The sequence below is a fragment of the Apus apus genome, chromosome 4 (genome assembly GCF_020740795.1).
Source record: "Apus apus isolate bApuApu2 chromosome 4, bApuApu2.pri.cur, whole genome shotgun sequence".
NCBI lineage: Eukaryota > Metazoa > Chordata > Aves > Apodiformes > Apodidae > Apus > Apus apus.
In genome coordinates, this window is record NC_067285.1 from 74,342,615 (window position 1) to 74,362,233 (window position 19,619).

General features: G+C 35.8%; 1 protein-coding gene across 2 annotated transcripts in view; it reads right to left on the reverse strand.

Annotated features, from left to right (window-relative positions):
• MARCHF1 (membrane associated ring-CH-type finger 1) overlaps positions 1-19,619 on the reverse strand; it is a 372,379-nt gene that overhangs the window by 88,081 nt on the left and 264,679 nt on the right. For both annotated transcript variants that reach the window (XM_051619263.1, XM_051619262.1), the window contains one exon: positions 1,627-1,766. In XM_051619263.1, the coding sequence (XP_051475223.1) occupies positions 1,627-1,728 (102 nt within the window). In that variant the 5' untranslated portion in view covers positions 1,729-1,766. The remainder of the gene's footprint in view (positions 1-1,626; positions 1,767-19,619) is intronic.

Here is a 19,619-nt window from a genome sequence, read left to right on the forward strand (position 1 = left end):
CAAAGAAAATGAAGAGGAAAGTTTGATGGGCCTCAGGAGTTATTATTGCTTTATTACCTGATGTGATTAGTGTTATTCTACAGCCAATTATAACACCAAAGGGTACATGATATATTCCCTAGCTATTCATATGCGTAGGTTTCTTACACACCTCATCAACTAAACAGCAATCTATCCAGTTTCACACAAACTTAGTTTTGAACAAGTTCTATTATTAATAAGTTTAAGACATGCTAACTCTACTGATTCAACTGTTATGAACTGTATCCCCAGTTCATCCGTTCTAAATCTCATTTGATAGTTTGAAATGCTTACCTTCGAAATATCAAACAATTAAATGCTACCAGTCAAGCAGAAATAAAAATATGGAAATTTGCACATACCTGAATTCCTTCATAGTTATCACCTATTACTAGCAATACCTAAGCATTAATAGCAATTCAATAAAATTGAAGAATCAGTAGTAGTAATAAAATATGGGAATAATATACTTGAAATACCTTGTTTCATAACTCACTGCTTTTTAATTTCTTTTTTTTTTTTCCAAAAGAAGAGAATTCCAGATGAAAGTGAGCTAATCTAGGATATTAAATAAACAATAAAATTTGCAGTTTTCTGTGCTGTCTTTTTGTGTTCTTTTTCTTAGCAGAAACTCACATTCCATATAATCTACCATTTGAGAAGATAATTTTGCAACATTAAGTAGGGGCATTTTTTTCATGAGAACTTCAACAACTTCCAAACAGACCACTGCTGCTTCTTTTATAACACTCTTCACATGCTTTGGAATACCATATTCCATCAGTGGTTATAAACAATTATCCACTTTTCTGCTTAGATGTCATCATAGCCACGTTTCATCACCTGGAGGGGAGCACTTCCTGATACCTTACGTTTCTTAGGATTGGAAAATGTTGTGCCTATTTTAAACTCAATGACATCAGACCAGGCATATTTAACTGAATCTGTCTCAAATAATAAGTTTTGCTGTATTCAATGCAGTTGAAGAAAAGCAAGCACATAAACAATTCTCTTACATGTGGGGCAGTCTGAAGCTGTTATATTGAAGTAGTGGTTCTTACTCACCTGTGGAGGTCTACTGATGTAAATGGATTTATTTGAATGAGCAAACACTGTAGGATTAAAGTTCCTGTCAATGAATCACTTCAGTCAACTTCATACAACTCATGATAACTCCACTACATAAACTGTTGATTTTACATTGCCTGAACAGCTACTATCAATAGCTTTGCATGCAGAAACTCAATCATCTTTTGTGGCATCATATTAAATATTTGAAGACAATTTAAAAATCCATCTCTCTGACACAAGTGCAGACATACTATACTTTGTTCCTGTTACAGGCAGAAGCAAAGAGAAAACAAGGTACCATTCACAAAACATCAATACTGATTTAGAGACACAGCATGCAAGTCAGAATGGATCACACAGAACGTAAAAGATGAAGAAATATCAAATGGAAAAAGTAAATAGCTATAATGTCAAAGGGTTTCACACACTGAGGAAATGCAATCAGTGGCAAACACAACATTTAAAAAAATAAATTTAACACCTCTGAAGTTCATTTTCACATGCCACCATCATGAAATGCAACTTTTCACTCACCAAAGTAGAGTTATGTGAAGCATCACCTGAGACCTCGGGTGTTCTTGTGCTGTTTGGAAGTCTGTGAGGGTTACGAGCTATTGCTTGGCACCAGCCCAACATTTTCTCCTTCCAATTAGCCCTTCTCAATTTCTGAAATTCTGAAAATAATTTAGATTCCCTGAAACATTGACACTTTGAATTTATTGTGCGCATGTCTCTGGATGCATGCCTTTAAAAACAGCTTTTTAAGTTACATCTAAACAAGTTAATAAATGTATTTTAGAATACTCCAAAGGGTTACGCCATGCAGGTTAGAAAAGAACTACGCACTTTCAGCAAACCTTTTCATGCATTAATACTATTTCAGTGTCAGCATATTCAGCGCCTTCTCCCCATGTTAAACCTTTCCCAAGTTGTCATTTTAATTTTTGAAAAGTATCATTTTAAAGGAATTTTATTACAAGACAACTGTGAGACTAATATAATTCCTAAAACCATATAACATTTGAATGCAATACCCCACATTCCCTGAAATAACTAGAAACAGCAATAAAGCAGCAGAAGATATTAAATACAAATCAACAGTGTGAAAACACATACATGTACTCATGCCCGCACACATCAGAATATCTGGCTTGTCTTAGTGTTACACTAGGACGTATGGTAAGGAGCAAAAAGTAACATACACACACCAGCAATAAATGCTATGAACCAACTGCAAGTTGCATGTGAACTACTTTTTAGTTTGTAACAGTTGCAAAATACTTTTTAAATAACAGAAAAAAAAATATTCAGAAAGAACATTACCAGTAAGTTGGGGGGGTTTAAGTGTAAGTAATCTCCTAAAATATTTTTAAATGTCCCAGTCTACTTTTCAGTTGAGATATGCAATACAGCTATTTAGTGTAAACTTTACTAATGAATGACAATGAATAAGTCAGCAATTTTTTTATCTTCAACATCTGAAACAATTTATAAGCTGGCTATTTACAACATTTGTGATTTAAAATATATTATTCTGTATCATCATGAAACATAATAAACAAAAAGATTAATCTACCAGATTGAGAGCGTATTACTCCAAATGACGTTAATGCTAGACTGAATAGATCTGGAATGTAACTGCAATAATACTAAAGGTCTTACATGACAAAGCAGCACCTATTTAATGCAACCAAATACTATGTCCTTGTAAAGCAGGGTTTTTTCTGCAATACTTCTCCCCGCAGCACACATGGACATGCCTATGTTTACAGTAGGCTTTCATCTTACCAGGTTCTGATTCCAACAAACTACAGCCCCTTCTTGAATAACTATAGCCCTACCATTGCCCCACTTACTGTTAATATATAATTTTCAAAGCTGTATTTCTCCACACAACTGACAGTAAGGAATAAGTGGGAAAAAGCCTTATTGTACTGGAGATGATTAAATGAGTGAATCTAAATGGTGAACCGATTCTTACAAATTTTTCAGTCTCTTGAGATCTTATAAGATATATTTATATGCCAGCAAAGCATTAGTAAGAGGAAGACCATGACATAACCTGTTGACCGCCTGTGGAGTCAAATAAATTTTTCCATAAATTGTTCCAGTGCTGTGTCACCCTCACAGTGAAAAAGTTTTTCCTTACTTTTACATGGAACCTCCTACGCTCCAGCTTGCACCCGTTGTCCTTTGTCTTATTACCGGAGATCACTGAGAAGACCCTGACTCTGTTCTCCTGACACTCAACCTTTATATATTTGTAAACATTGATGAGGTCACCCCTCAGTCTCTTTCAAGCTAAAGAGACCCAGCTCCCTCAGCCTTTCCTCATAAGGGAGACGTTCCACTCCCTTCATCATCTTTGAGGCTCTGTGCTGGACTCTATCAAGCAGTTCCCTGTCCTGCTTGAACTGAGGGGCCCAGAACTGGACACAATACTCCAGATGCGGCCTCACCAAGGCAGAATAGAGGGGGAGGAGAAACTCCCTTGACCTACCATCCACACCCTTTCTAATACACCCCAGGATGCCATTGGCCTTCTTGGCTACAAGGGCACATTGCTGGCTCATGGCCATCCTCCTGTCCACCAGGACACCCAGGTCCCTTTCTTCCTACACTGCTCTCCAGCAGGTCAGCCCCCAACCTGTACTGGTACATGGGTTGTTCTTCCCCAGATGCAAGACTCTACACTTGCCCTTGTTGAATTTCATTAAATGTCTCCCCACCCAACTCTTCAGCCTGTCCAGGTCTCGCTGAATGGCAGCGCAGTCTTCTGGTGTGTCAGCCACTCCTCCCAGTTTAGTGTCATCAGCAAACTTGCTGAGGGCACACTCTGTTCCCTCATCCAGGTCGTTGATGAAAATATTGAACAGCACCGGTCCCAGTACTGACCCCTGAGGGACTCCACTAGTCACAGGCCTCCAACTAGATTCTGTCCCATTGACCACAACTCTCTGACTTCTTTCTTTCAACCAGTTCATGATCCACCTCACTACCTGATCACCAAGAGCACGCTTCCTCAGTTTATCTACGAGGATGCTGTGGGAGACAGTATCAAATGCTTTACTGAAATCAAAATAAACCACATCTACCACCCTACTATCATCTATCCATCTGGTTATGTCCTCATAAAAGGCTATGAGGTTGGTTAAAAATTACTTTCCCTTTGGTAAAATTACTTCCCTCTCATCCAATTCTACACATCACATATAAACACACAATGTGTTATACTACACAGTTTTCATCTGGTCACAGATTAAGTGAAAAAATAGTTTAGTCTAGGGAATATTCTACAAAATGGCTCTGCGCAGCTGGATATTCCAGGTACCCAAAAGTGAGAAAGACCCATAAACTTGAGGCAATAGCTGTAGCTCAATCTGGCAAAGGTAACTACTTGAAGTCATTACATAAGGAGTTTCTACACAGTCGAGAGAGGTATATAACATATATAACATTTTAACAATATGCAGCAAATCCTCTCTAATATCAGCTGGCAAGAAGTTTTATGACCCTTTTAAAAACATGTTAGTTTAGAGTTGCACAGAGTCCACCTGAGCCACGGGTGCAGTGAAGACTGGCTGTTGGAGATCAGGGTGTGCCATCTACCTGTGGCAACAGCCCTCCAACGATCTGCCAGGAGACCATGCCACAGAGTGACACCACCATCACCCCTGAGTGAGCGATCAATCAATCAATCAATCAATCAATCCTTTCTATCCTGCCTGTACCTGTGAAGACAGAATCATCTGATTATAGCTACAGTCTTAATCTGTTCTTCTTGGGGTGCAGAACTACTCGGAAAAGTTGCAATTCTATTTTGCCCTGAGGAGTGAAAATGATGACTACCACTGTGTAGATCATAATTGGAAGGAGGACTCTGCATTTACTCACACAACTGAGGATCCACCACCTCAAATAAATTGCCTGAAAAAAAGAATAATTTATCCCCTAGAAATCAGTTTTAAAACAAAAGAACTATTCATACTTTTTCAGGGGAGACAATTTTTACTTATAATAAAAGTAAAGGGAGATAGAGAATTATAGATTCAAGTACATCTTGCACAATATTAACACTAAATAAAAAGGGGTTTAATTAAGGATGATATATTAAAAATGTTATATGAAATAAAAACTATGTCTCCAGAAGAAGTTCATTAAGCTAGCAAGCAAAAAGAATTGGAAAGCTAATTCAGGAATATAATTAGATTGAGGTAACAAAGGCCTGGACAAAGGCTGCATTTAGATGAAGTACATGAGAAGGTAATGGTTTTTTCAGTCCTTACCAGGATCCAACAGCTACCATAGAAGAGTAGGAAACCGAACACAAATCATGCTGCTCTTTATCTAAGCTAAATCGTTTTATTCTCTGTGTTCAAAGATTCTCCACAGCAATCAAAGTGATGCTATTTGTCCAACAACTAAACACACTGCATGACTTGGCAGATCATCAAAATATTCCAGGAGTAAAACTACAGGAATGCTGAAATGCGTGAAATGCAAATAGCCTTCAATTGCTGAGCTCTGGTAAGAGAAGTACAGTCCCTGTTGTTCTTTGTATATTTCTTGACTGAGACTTATCAAGCTGTTACTTCCAATCAATTATTCTAATTTGAATACAAACAAATTCATGAGCTGGATGCACTGGAAAGCTCTGATAGCTTGTGCTGGTTTTGTGTCACAAGTGAGCCACAGACTTTTCTCAACCAACTTGTCAATATTAGCCTATGAATGCTGTGTTTCACAAGAACAACTCAGTGTAGTCAAAGCATAACTATGTAATTACTCTTAACTCCTTATTTAAAAAAAAAAAAAGCACCATATTAGAATATATGTGATCATACCAACAGCTGCAGAAGTCCAATACAATTCAGTGGTGGTTCTTTAAAGTCTGGGGGGGGGGGGGGGAGGGGAGGGAATCGGGGAGGGAAGAATTAGTTTCCACATACAAATGTGGTAACTATCTGTAAATTTTTTTCATCAGAAGTGTTAAATACTATCTTCCCCTCCAAACTGAGGAACAATTTTGTAAGTCCAGCATTTAATTAATATAACCTGCAATGTCAGTACCTTCAAAGCTGGTGAAATGTTATCTTTCTGACTTATACTTGCAGCAATCAACTGAAAAACATACCTAAGGTATTAGCCTCATCAAAAAAAAAAAAGCAGAGATCAACAAAAACCAAGCACACATGCCCACAAATTACTCAGTTGACACCTAGAATGATGATACCAATCAAGGCTCTAATGATACCTGCTTTCTTGTGTAGCTATTGCAAATACACAATCAAGCTCCTCTGCATTAAATGGATGTAACAATCTAAATTGAAACATGTGCTCATATTTATTAATGACTGATTTCAGAAGTGTTTCTAGGGCACCACTTGAAAAGTAAAACAAATTATGCACAAGTAAATGCATCTCCCTAGCTGTAAAGACAAAACAGAGTTGTCATGGAACTTCGTTATGTTTAGCAAATGTATCACTTCAGCAGCTGTTTAAAAATCTAACCACAGTATCAGCACCCCTGTTTAGAGTACGAGAAGTTTTATTATAATCAAGTTTTGTAGCACATTCTTCAGTTGTTTATTTAGGCCTGCAAAGTGTCAACTACAGCATCTTCTTAAATCACTACCCACAACATCCAAAGTGGCTATTTGACCCTTCTGTAAAATAATTAACCATATAATTATTTCAAATTAAAGCCAACCCATGTTTTGTTCTTTTCTGTTATACTGCTAGTATGTATTTTAAGTTGTCCTTAGCCCTTCAAGATTTTTATTCTTTTTTTGTTATAACTAAGGATCTAAATGTCAAACTTATTTAAAACAGTTTAATCATTAAAAATAAATCAGTTTAAGATGACTGGTATAAAAATTATTGCAGTGAGCACTCCGTAGTGCTCAACACATAGTTTTGAGAACAAAACCCAAGCCCATGCTTTTGCTTTATGGGTTTGCATATATTTAACCATACACTATTGCCAATCAGCTTAAACCAAAGCTTCAATCAACAACAAAGGCATGACTGGTAAGTTCATGTGTGAAAACCATTCTGAGCACTCAACTGATGGATGTTCTTCAGAGAAGACACAAAAATAGCAGAAAGTGTAACATGCAAAGACTGTATAAGAAGGTCAAGTATTATCTAACTTAGTATACAGTTATCAAAAAACAGAGGGCATAAGAAGCTAAACTAAGTCTTTAAGGGCCTTTTTTCTGCGTATGAAAAAAGGAAAAGTCTATCTCACCAAGCTTTTTCTCATTCTTATGTGGCTTATTTAGAGAAGTACATTTGTGATGTAAGATTAAACCCACTTTGAATAAAGCAAAAGTAGCTTCTTTTTTTTTTAAACCGAGATGCTCTTCATAATGCTATCTATAACAACTGTTGCAGGACAGGCTGTATCAGAAGCCCACTGCTACTTTACCTTTGATGGTCCTTTTTTGTTACCTAATTTCAGACAGTTTTCAGAATTTCTTTTAGGGTTACATCAGCACTAAATTAACAGAAATGCTTCTGTGAAAGTCTCACCTGTTCCAGCAGGTCCATTTTGTATATAGAAAGTAGATAAAACAAAAAAGTTTTTTTCAAAAAACAAATTTGGGAATAATAAAGTCCATTACATTTGGCATCATTCCTGTAGTATTCTCTGCTGACTCTTTAAGGATGAGAGAGAATATTATTATATACTATTGTAGATTTTTTTAATTCACAGCTCTTAAATAAATAATTTATGTAAAAGTATGATTCATGAATGTTTTTGTGGCTTTGTGATTTATTTCCAAAACAATCATAGTATAAAAGCATTACTGTTAAATAAATGCTGATCAAATGATGAGTAGTAGGTTAACACTTTAAAATTATACTTTTGTCATATTCATTAAGGCTTTTTATGCTTTGCATCATTTAAAAAGAAAAAAAGTTCTATAATTAGCTTCAGGTTTAATTTCAAACTATTTGAAGAAACTCTCAGAAATCCCACTAATTTCAATTTAGAGTGCCATACTGTCCAGTCTTCTGGCACCTCTCCAGATCTATTATCTATTCAGCAAAACACTTCTATTTGTTTCACTACATTAACTACAAACATAAAAAACTAGAAGGGCTACATAAACCTTCAACTTTTTTTTCCTGCTTAATTTCTCCAATTATTTCCTGATTCACTTTTTGACAGCAGCCAGAGCAACAAGAATAATTGCTTCCAATAATTATGCCACCATAACTATCACTGGCTAATGAGAACTCTATTCAAATAAAATATTATTTCATCTATTTAAGTTGGGTTTTTTGTACCTCAGCATTCACTTCTAAGGCCTACTTTTGTTCTTGTTTTCTGGAAATGGCAGTTGAAAATTATCACAGTAACTTTAATTTAAAAAGTTTATTAATAGAATTATCTTTTAGGTTAAGATATTGTTTTTCTTATGTAAGGGACTAGTTATTTAAGCTGTTACCAGTAACTGCAGCATTAGGCCAGTAGGCCAGCAATTATTTATAACTTAAATAAGCGGAATCCGTTTATCCTGAAAACCCTGAATAGGCCATCTGTCATCTCTTCCTCCCAGCGGAGTTCAGATCTTAAAACATGATCTTCATAATATATATCAGAATGGAGGATATGAATAAGGATTACTTGCAGTAGTATATTTCAATTAGTTTAATGTTAACAACAATTAAATGGCTTATTTAATCAGCCTTCAGCAGATCTATTAAAAGTTCTCAGCAAACACTATTGCTCCTATATCAACTTATTAGGTAGCATATCCAGTTAATCCTTGATTAAGCTGTTTAAAAATATTTAGCAGAATTTTCCTTATTATAAAGCATACAACTGAACTTCAATATATGTTTTAACAAGCACATTCCAAGAGAATACTAATTTTCACCTTATTCTAACTAATGTCCAGTCTGTAGTTCTTAGAAAGGAAATAGCTGCACCTCAGTTTCCAGAGGTGACTCTGAATTCTGTCAACTAGCATTCAAATAAACTATTTCATGACTACTCATCAGTCACAGGATACCTACAAATTGGTGGATATGACTGTATTGCTCACTAATCAGGAGTATTAAATTCCTTACAAACAGTATTTATTAAAAATAAAAATAAGCCGAATGCAGCCAGAAACCTATTCATCAGTAATGTTTTATAAATTTATCTAATGGAACAAAAGGGCAAATGACTAATGATACTGGCAGCTCAACAAAAAATAAAACAATAACAGACTACAATGCTTTACTAATTATTTTTCATAGAGAATATTGATTTTTGCTTCTTTGTGAGAGGCAAACAATACAGGACATGTAGTTATAACTCCAGCTCCTGTGGCTATCAGAGAGCAAAGATTTCCACAGATCACATTCATGTCACATCCATCACATGCTATTCTTCACAATTTTTTTTAAAAATTAAAAATGTAGTATTTGTTCTGTTTGCTAGTCAAAGCATAAAACTAAACACAGCATCACTTTCTCTCTTCTATTCCAAAAAAGAAAAGAACATGAAAGAAAGAAGACATTGGCATGCATACTGACACAATGTGAAGTTATAAAACTGAGAACTTGCATGTACAGAAGACAAGCTCAGTGCTCAATGGCACAGCATCGCCTCCTGGTGCCCTTTAGTGAACACACAAAGATCTACCACTCTGCCATGGCTATGGTGGCACAGCACAGGCACCAAAGTCATATACTGTCATATCCACAATCTTTGATCATTGTCTCTGACAATCCCCTGCATGTGATCTTGTAGTCACAGCCTTCTCTGATTTTGCTACCACCTACACTGCTTTCTTTTAGGCTACACTGAACACGGGCGCTGAAGCTGAGACTACAGCATCCTGTGTAGCGTGGTGCAGAGATGCCTGTGGCAGCTGTGGGATGTAAGCTGGCACAGCTACATAACACAGTGCAGTCCTGTACACAGTATCTCTTCTAAAAGCTTTTTAACTGCTGTACTGAAGACCAGCTCCATGGCTAAGCCATAAGCTTTGCCCTCACAAGAACTATTTCACAGCAGCATGAGACCTCCTTAAGCAGTCACACGGCTTCTCAAGTAGGCTCAGTGCTAACTTGAGTAGCTCTGCAATGCCACTTAATGAGTTATTTTCATGTACTTAGTGTGCCTGTACCCCATAATATCTGAGCACCCCCTAATTTTCAATTATTTGTTTTCTCATCCTCTCTGTGAGATGGATGTGCTCTTATTTCTTTTCTACAGGTGAGGATAAAAAGACAAGCCTTAGCTTTCCAGAAATACCTTATATCATCGATGACCTGCATTAATACCATCTCAAGGGTAACCATGTTTTTGATTGAACAAGACCTGGAACCAAACCTTCCACAGCCCTGACAGGCAATGTAATTCACTGACACAGGGTCTCTCCTGTGCATTCACTTTCACTGGCTGGTATTTTCAGCTTCCAGTGCATTATTTTGTTCATACTTTGTGAAAGTTTCTGCCTCTTCACTTACCAACTCTGGTTTCTTCTGCCTTCAGCACCAATCTGCATACCCTTTTTGTTTCAAACACTAAATTATGCATCATTTCTCCTATATAAAATAGCCTTGTGAGTTGGTTCATTAGTCATGTCCCCTTACTACACCTGTCCAGTTCCCTGAAGTTCACCTTTTATTAATTTATATATTTACACATTTTACACTTAATTCAGGACATTCATTTCTTGAAGGTTTAATTAAGGTCTTCGACATTCCTAAATCTCTGTTACACCTTTTATTTTCAGATATACATATGAAATATTTACATGAAGGTTCTCTCTTTATTTGAAGCAAGCAGGCATCTTTCTTTTCTAGCACTAAAGGTTTTATTCTCTTCAGAAAAATACATTAAACTAGTATGAATTTCACCATAAAATTCTAGCAAGCTGCTACAACCAATACATTACAAAATTGAGTAAATTGTCCTAAAAGCACACCTACAGAACTGTACAACTTGAACAAACCAATTTACTACATTATCAAGAGACCTATTTACAATTTTGAAATATATGCCATGCTATAAGTCTCAAAGAGCTAAATGGAGGAAGTGCACTATATTCCAATGCCCTTCCATTCTCTCTTCCTCAAATGCATGAGTAAACTGAGAACACTCTTGCTAAGTACTAGCCCAATAGGCGAGATTTCATTAAGGATCCTTTCTCTGTATACAGCTCCAGAAATCAATGCAGAAATCAACTTTGCCTCAGGAAACAAATAACAGAAAATGGAGACGAATGCAAAAGCATATGTAGGTAGTTGGCCTATAGTCAAACACTCATTTAGAAGGCTAAACAGAAAGAAACTGACTTTGAAAGTAAAAGTTGTATTTAACTACAGGCCAGCCACCTACAAAACTAAGGAGCATTTCCAGAAGTCTTGAGGGGGAAAAATAAATGTGCTGGTGAAAAATAATTACACACAGGCTGGCTTCTTGTTGCTACTGAAAGTACTTACTATAAGAGACTGTAAGTACAAAATAAAGATCCCCCTGACTTCCTCAGCTTTTGCAGTATCTGGGGTTTAGCAAATCCAGGTCAGACCCCCTGCTAATCAGGTAGAAGTGGATAGGAGTAAGTGAAAGACAAAGAGAAAAGTACAAAAAAAGATACTAAAACAGTGGGGTCAAACGTTCATTTTTGATGTGAAAAACAGGGAAATTAAAAATGTACACAGAAAGTGTAATAAAGCAAAGCAGCAGGAAGAAGAATCTTAAGAGGCCAACATGAGAATGATCTTTAGGCACATTCTTAAAGTTGAGCTTCCATGGGCGTATCTAAGGGCTCATTAATTCACTATACAAACCTTTATGGTTGAGTTAAGATGTGAAGGACAATCCAGTAATTTTGTCTCCATACTGAAGCTGTGTCACATTTTGAAGGATCAGGACCCTCTTAGTCTGAGAGAGATCTGCCAGTATGTTCAGAATCACAGCCCATTTATCTGGGACCAGGACATGGTGTCCTCAGGAAGGGACAGTCTATTCTCAGACACAGAATATATTGATTCCTTAAGTATATATTTACTTAAGGCTTTACTGACAAGCCATGGGACTGCATTTTGCATAGACTGTTAACCTCTGTTGTTAATGCAGATTAACATTATGAATTTTACATGTCTTACATTTCCTGCACCGTTACAGAAAATACATTTGCACTAAGAATATACCTCTACCTCTAAGGTTATATCTATATCTATAGGTTATATCTATATCTAACTATATCTAAGGTTAGTTCATCAAAAAAACCAGATACAGTCTTTATTTGCACTTAAAAAAAAATTACATTTAAATGCAAGTTTCATCATGAGGCAGAAATAAATATATCTTTCTGTTACCATATATGCAAAATTCCATGCCAGAAAGCTTATTTTCTACTAAGTAAAATGCCCACATGGGTAGCAGTGTGGAATGAAAGCGCCGGCTCAAATTTGCTTTTCAACACAGCAGTAGCTCTACTAGAGAAGGAATACGTTTTGCAGTTTTACAGAAGGCACCACATAGTCCTTAAAGTGACATGGGTATTGAAAAAGTCCTGAAATCAAAATATGTTTTGCTTCATGTAAGCTCAGTAGAAGTACAAAGACACATGGTGTCAAAAGTGTGAAAATTACATTTTCTTTGCTATTGCCACTAACAGCTGCCACACAAAAAAAAGGTACCTGATTTAATTTTTTTCTCATTCAGAGACACATACGCAGAGGAGAAAAATGTCAAATGCACCCTTTAAACACTATGGGAGTTTACTAATAAGGGTCTTCTCCAGTACAGTTACTACAGTAATGTCAGGGGATGTTAATTATATAAATCTAATTAAATGTCAAGACAACACTGAATAGACATACTGTATTGGCTACAACTGATCAGTCCAGGCAATTCATCAGGAAAGCAGAAACTATCACAGGCTTATAGCATAAAACATTCAGCAGAACAACAAAATAGTTCTCCTAAATAGTCTACTAGCAAAACCATGAAATATTTTAAGCTCACACATTTTTTTTACCTCTTGGTAAGCAAGATAGTTGAAATAAAATTTCCATCTGAAAGTAATTCAGATATATTAGTGGTAATTCTGGGTACCAAAATGCCCTTTTTTTTTTTCCTTTCAAGATAAAGAACTAACAGGAAACAGTAGCATTCCCTGAATGGCATCAATTTAAACTCCCTGGCAATAGTTTAGAAACATCAATTCAGTCAATGCTTGTAGACAATAATTAATTTCTTGCCTTCATTCATCAAACAAGCAGGTAAATGTGTTAAATATTCTTCTGAAAATGAAGCATCAGGTCAATCTTCTGATTTGTGTCAATTAGTCAGATCCAACCCAGATCCAACTTTGTAGACAACAAACAAGATAGGTAGATTCTTATTCCTGGTAACTGTGGCCCACTGACTTTTTTTGTAATTTCTCTATCTTTCTGTTTTGTAACTATTTAGTTAAGAACCACGATTCTTAGAGGGAAATACATTAGGCTCTTTTAAACATCTCTAAGCTACTTACAGAAATAACCGGAATCACTAAAAACCTCTCTAGTAGATTTTGAACTAATCACACATTCAGAATTGATGAACTACACATTGCTAAAGTAGTAATCATGATAAAAATATGGTACAATAACTCATCACAGAGCTGTTGTCACAAATCTAACCTTCAGATATATGCTTAATCTAATTCTGAAGATCCAGTATATCTAAATATTTATATTGCCAAATCTAGTTTCCAATAAGCATAAGTTAAGACACTCATAAACTATGCTTACTATTTATTGCATAATGGAGAATCTCAGATTAACAGAAAATGAGTTTAATTACCTTTTAATATTTGAAATACCTGATAGCACTATTTGCTAATAGTGAAGGGTAACTATATTCACAACAAACAAAACCTGCAAGTAGTTTTAAGTTGTTCTAGACTACTGCATGGTGTGGTTTTGATCAGTTAGTACTCATAAAGAGTTGAAAACTGGCCTTGGCTCTTTGGCTTCACGTAAGAACTGGAGGTTGCCTAAGCAACCTGTATTGTGGCTATCTTTAGAAAAAGCACCAGTAACTATTTTCAGAATTACTAAGCCTGCCATTTTCAGAATGAGCTAAAATTCATGAAACAGGTAACTATGAGGTAATGGGTAGAATCCTATAAAGGCAGATCCTGCTTCTTTGACCCCTTATAGTTCTTGGTGGAAAGTCAACAGTATAAAGAACAAAGAGGAGAAATTATCGTTTACATAGACTCTCAAAGAATTTTATTCATAGCTTCCTGAAAAAAAGATACTTAAGTGCAGCAGGTCAAGTTCTGTGTTGGACAAAAAAACATCTCGGTTGAGCAACATTAGACAGGAATAAATGAGCTATTTCTACTGTGAAAAGAAGACAAGCTTCAAGTTTTTTGAAAAGTAAGAAATACCACTTGAAGGAAGTCACTGAAACTGACAATCAATAAGTTGAAATAAACAACAAAATTATAACAGCCTGGTATATGTGCACTATAACCTCATTAGTTCTACAGTCACATACTGCTTTCTCTTCCATTACTTTATACACACAGCGGAAAATAATCACTTAACAGATGAGGAGAGAAAAATGAACATGAAACCATAATTACTGTGCTGTCTAGATCCTTCTTCAAAACATGAATTTCTATTTCCTGATAGGTTTTGTTATAGCATTAATAAATACACAGAAGACTCTCCATTAGGCACACCTCATTAACCATACAGGTTGCAAATTAGCTGCGCCTCTGACGCAGTCACAGAGCTGGTCTTTGTGCAAAGACAGCCTAGCTCGCAGCTTTTTAGCTGACATCTGACATGACTGCAGCTGTATAGGTTACAGAGCTAGAAGCAGTTAAGGTGTGAAATGGTTGACACCCAAGTCTGCATCCAAGCTGACTCCTGAAAAGGCACATGAGCATTGCCCTTGCAGGGAGCCACAGCCTGTGGAGGTTTGCTAGCAAAGCCACAGCATGAACATGCAAAGACAGCTGGGGCCACACAGAGCCCAAGCTAAACTTCATCTACACTAGGGGGACTAGAAAATTTTGTGAAAGGACACCCAAATATTTCTGCATTAATTGGTTTGAATGAAGATGAGATTAGTAGTTCCCTGCAGGCCAGAGCCCGTTATGCCCTGGTAACATATTACCTGTTTTTCCATTATTCCAGACAATGAAAAACTGATAGCTACTTGCCAAAGTTTACATAAATTAGTTTTACAACTTCGTAAAAATCATTCAGGTGACAGCTTAGAATTAAGCTTTTTATTTTTCAGACTCCTGTGTAATACAGATGCCTACTTTTTCCACTCCTATACCACTTTAAAAGGGAAAATACTTCAAGTACTTGTTCAGGATTTATGCAATGAGTGACCTTTACTGGGACTGGATGGAGCGAGAACTAGGAACGAAAATTTCCTCCCTCAAGTATTGTCTCTCCTTGGCTCTTTTATTGGAAAAAAATATATTATCTATCCTTTAATGGCATTTTTATTAATGTTAAAGCATTCATGTTAAACTTGTGACATTCATAAAGTTTATTTGTGAGGTCTTTCATAGCTATGTGATGTGATTTTGTTTTTCACCTCTGCAACACACTGTATTTTATACTGCAAGAAAGGAGAATAAAAATCAGTAACATTTGTATTTTTCCATTGCTCCCATATTCAGGAGTTTAAAGAAGTCCCATACATAATCCACAAGACCTAAAAGGAGCTAGTAGGCCTATGGTTTCATTTTGCCAACAGCTTTGTCCATGTGAGTTTGTAACAGGTCGTTAAGAGATCTCACCTGACCTGTCAGGAATCCTCCAGTCACCAATAGGAATATAAAGTTTTCTGGCTTTGAATTCCCATTAATCCTTAATTCTAAATTGAAATCTTGGTGCAAATCCTTAACATTATGCATCTTCCTCAGCTATCTAGTTCCACTAGATTCCTAAATTTTTAACTGGCTTTGTTTCCTCTAAACAGTTTTGCACAGCATGAGGAACATATGGGCTTATGCATTTAAGGAGGGTTTCTACGAGCTTAAAAAGAATAGATATCTCATATTTCAATATTATGTTTCACGTAATTAAGCAAATCTATATTATTTGGTTCAAGAACTGACTCCATGAAATCTGTCATTCCCAGAATTTCAATGATCATGTGAGTACAGCATTTGAATGATAAACCCATGGGAACACAGCTGGTGATTTTACAAAAACTTTGGAGACTATGAGAAGTGTAAACTACATCACCTCTACCACATCCTACAATTTATGTCTCACATAAAAAACAAACATCTGCTCCAGAAATTAAAAAAAAAACAACAAACAACAAAAACCAACAAACCAAACACCACACAATAAAGTTTGTCAAGAGTTTTCTCAGGTTAGCACAAGAAATAGTCAGTAATCAACCTGAATATTCTCTAGCTTTAATAACTTTTAAGACATCTAGTATCACAGAATTTTTAAGGAAGTTTAGGTTTCTGTACTGAAACAAAACAAAAATAAAACAAACAAACAAACAAAACACAAAAAAGAACCCAACCACTAATTTCTAAAACAATACATCCATGGTTTAATTTTCGTGGTAGTGATCAAATATTACCATATATTATAGTCTTCTGAGGAGAGAATAATTTCTCTTAAAATAGACTAGTTTGCCCACATAAATGTAACTTCCTCTATCATTATGTTTATTTCAGCTCACTCTAAGAAAAAATCAAGTTTCTAACACAGAATCTTTACTAGGGTGAAACAATTACATTAATTTTTGTGTGAATTAGCATTTCTATTAACATAAGTTAGAAATTAATAGGTTGTCTTAATAGCCTCTCATTTGACACTTATCCCTTATCTGAGTCATAGTAAATAGATAACAGTGATTTAAAAAAGCCACTTGACCTCTCTCCTGTAGTGTAAATCACTAGCTCATTGCCTCATTTTAACATTTGAAGAATCAAGGGTTTTAACAAACTGAAAAACTGTCTTTAGGTAACTGACACTAAATAATTTTAAGGAACTTGTATCACAATGGGACAGCACTAGATTTCTTGCCTGAACATACTTCTGAGCAAAGATATTCATATTCTCTTTGCTATAACCACAGGACTCAGCAGGCCTAGTTTGCCTGAAGTACAGTAAACCTTTCTTTATAAAAGGGTTGGAAGTACATACACAGTAGAAAGCACAGTACTGGCATAACATTCTAAGAAGCATCAGCCTTACACTGTATAATATTGACAGTCTCTGAAAAATGAAATATCAGAAATCAATGTTCTATCCAGCTACTCTAACTTAAACACACCAAAATGTAACAACTCTTGTATGACGATTTGGACAGTACCATAACAAAATTATTAGCTAAAGCTATAACTCAGAAAGCATTTAACGGTAAATATCTTGCTCTCTGAGCTAGCCTTGATTATTTGAAACATTTACCTTTTGAGCTGAAATAATTAAATATAATTTCTTGTGGCATGTTTTTGAACAAATTCAAAGCCAACAGAAGGAGGGTGAGATTTGGCACATCTTCTGTGAGGATGAACTCAGATGTGAAATGGAGAGCTAGTTGAAATCTGGTCTGGAAAACAAATACTTTGCCAGGAGGCCTAGCTTTAAAAGACTTAGGAATGGTATATATGATCACACCTGTTTCTCCCTTGTTGCACATGCTAACTATGTTCTTCCTTACTCTCATGACTACATCCACATAATCATCAGAAGGAAAGAAACATGAACTTTTGGGTGGACACAACACAATGAGAAAGGGAAAAAAGATACGACATTTCTGCTCATGCACAGCGAGACTACAGTTGGGATTAGGAAAACAAATAACCACTGCTTGTGGGAAATTAGCTTTCCAGGCAGCTTTAACAATAGTGTAGCCATTTATGTACATCAAATTTATATAAATACTAGAGATATAAGTGTACTTTAATACTTCAATGATTCACAGATCGATAAAATTTATAACATGTTCTGCGTGGATGTGTTATCCACTATTCTGTAAGGAATGGAGAAGACATAAAACTGAGGAAAGGAGACATAAAAATCAACTAGTCCAAAAATGAAGAAGTGTGTGCTTTTTCAGATTGTGATCACATATGAATGTCTTCCATGATGTTCCTCTATCACTCTTTACAGGACTTATTTAATACTTTCTCAGAAGTAGATGAACATTGCTGAAAATATGATCTGTAACTTGGGATCCGGTTTTAAATTTGGCATGCTGACAACAGCAAGCCAATCCCATAGTGAAAGGGACATTTTTTAAAAACTCTTGCTTCCTCTTCTAGAGATCTTGCACTACTGAAAACATTCAGATAGCAAGGAAAGTTGCTCAGTTAAGTATCACAAAGTAAATAGTCAACTAGTACAACTTCAGTTATACTGCAGTTTGTTTCCGATTATTGGCAATAAAGACAGCGATGTAGGTTTAGCATTTCTTTTTCAGTGTTTGCCATGATATTTTGAACACTGTAAAATTTCCAAATGCTGCTGAATCAGCCTAGGCTTTGAAGAGAAGCTCCTGTCTTCTTATATATTCAAAAAACTCCACAAAACCAACCCATGAAACAAAACCCAACATGTTACAAAAAGTTCTTTCTCTATACCTTCATGATTCCAGGGTTTTTCACACAGATGAAAGTGTCTGGAACTTAGTAAAGAAATGTTAATTGCACACAAAGACCAGAATCAATCCTATTTCTTTGTATCAGCTTCTAACTGTGCAACTAAAAGTAACTCAGTGGCACTCCATATAAGCTTACAGTCCAACAAAAGACAAAATTTGGAGCTGAAATGAGAGATTTGTGAAGTAACAGTAAATTACTGTGTAATGTATAACTGCATCACAGGTAACAAGCAAAGGAGGGGACAAGTACAGATTGGAAAACACTATGGGAAACAGATCAATGCAGTCCTCCCTATACATGCAGGAACAATTACAGGCAAGCTCTGAGGTTGGACTCATGTAGCTGTTCATATATGCCTATGTACAGTAGTTGCAATCAATATTGATCACATAGCTAAAGGCAAGCAATTGACTGAAAGAGGCACAGCAAGAACTGTCAGCTGGTTTTTAAGTACTCAGAAAAATATTTTCAGATAGGCTTCCAGGATGTTTTCCTGTAGGCTGTTTTGTGTGTTCTATAATTAAGATGGGATAATTCCATGTTGTTTTCACAGAGTCATGTGTATTAATGAGAGGGAACTAAAAATGAAAAAAAAATTATAGATAAAATTATTACGATCATGATTGCTACATAGCTCATTCAATTACAAAACAAAACATCTGGCTACAAACAAACAAATAAACTCTTCAAAAACAAAAGTTTGTTATCCAGAAAGTCTTTGGTAAGTTACATGGATCATGTCAGCTTTTCACATATTATCTCCCTCCTCTTCCAAAAATGTAATCCAACAGAACTGAATAATTAATTTCATTATTATTCAAAACAAAAAATAATGCCTAAGTTGCCTAACATCTTTGACGTCTCCATCCTGCTGTTCAAAAAACACCAAACCCTCATAAAAATGATGCATTGGTAAAT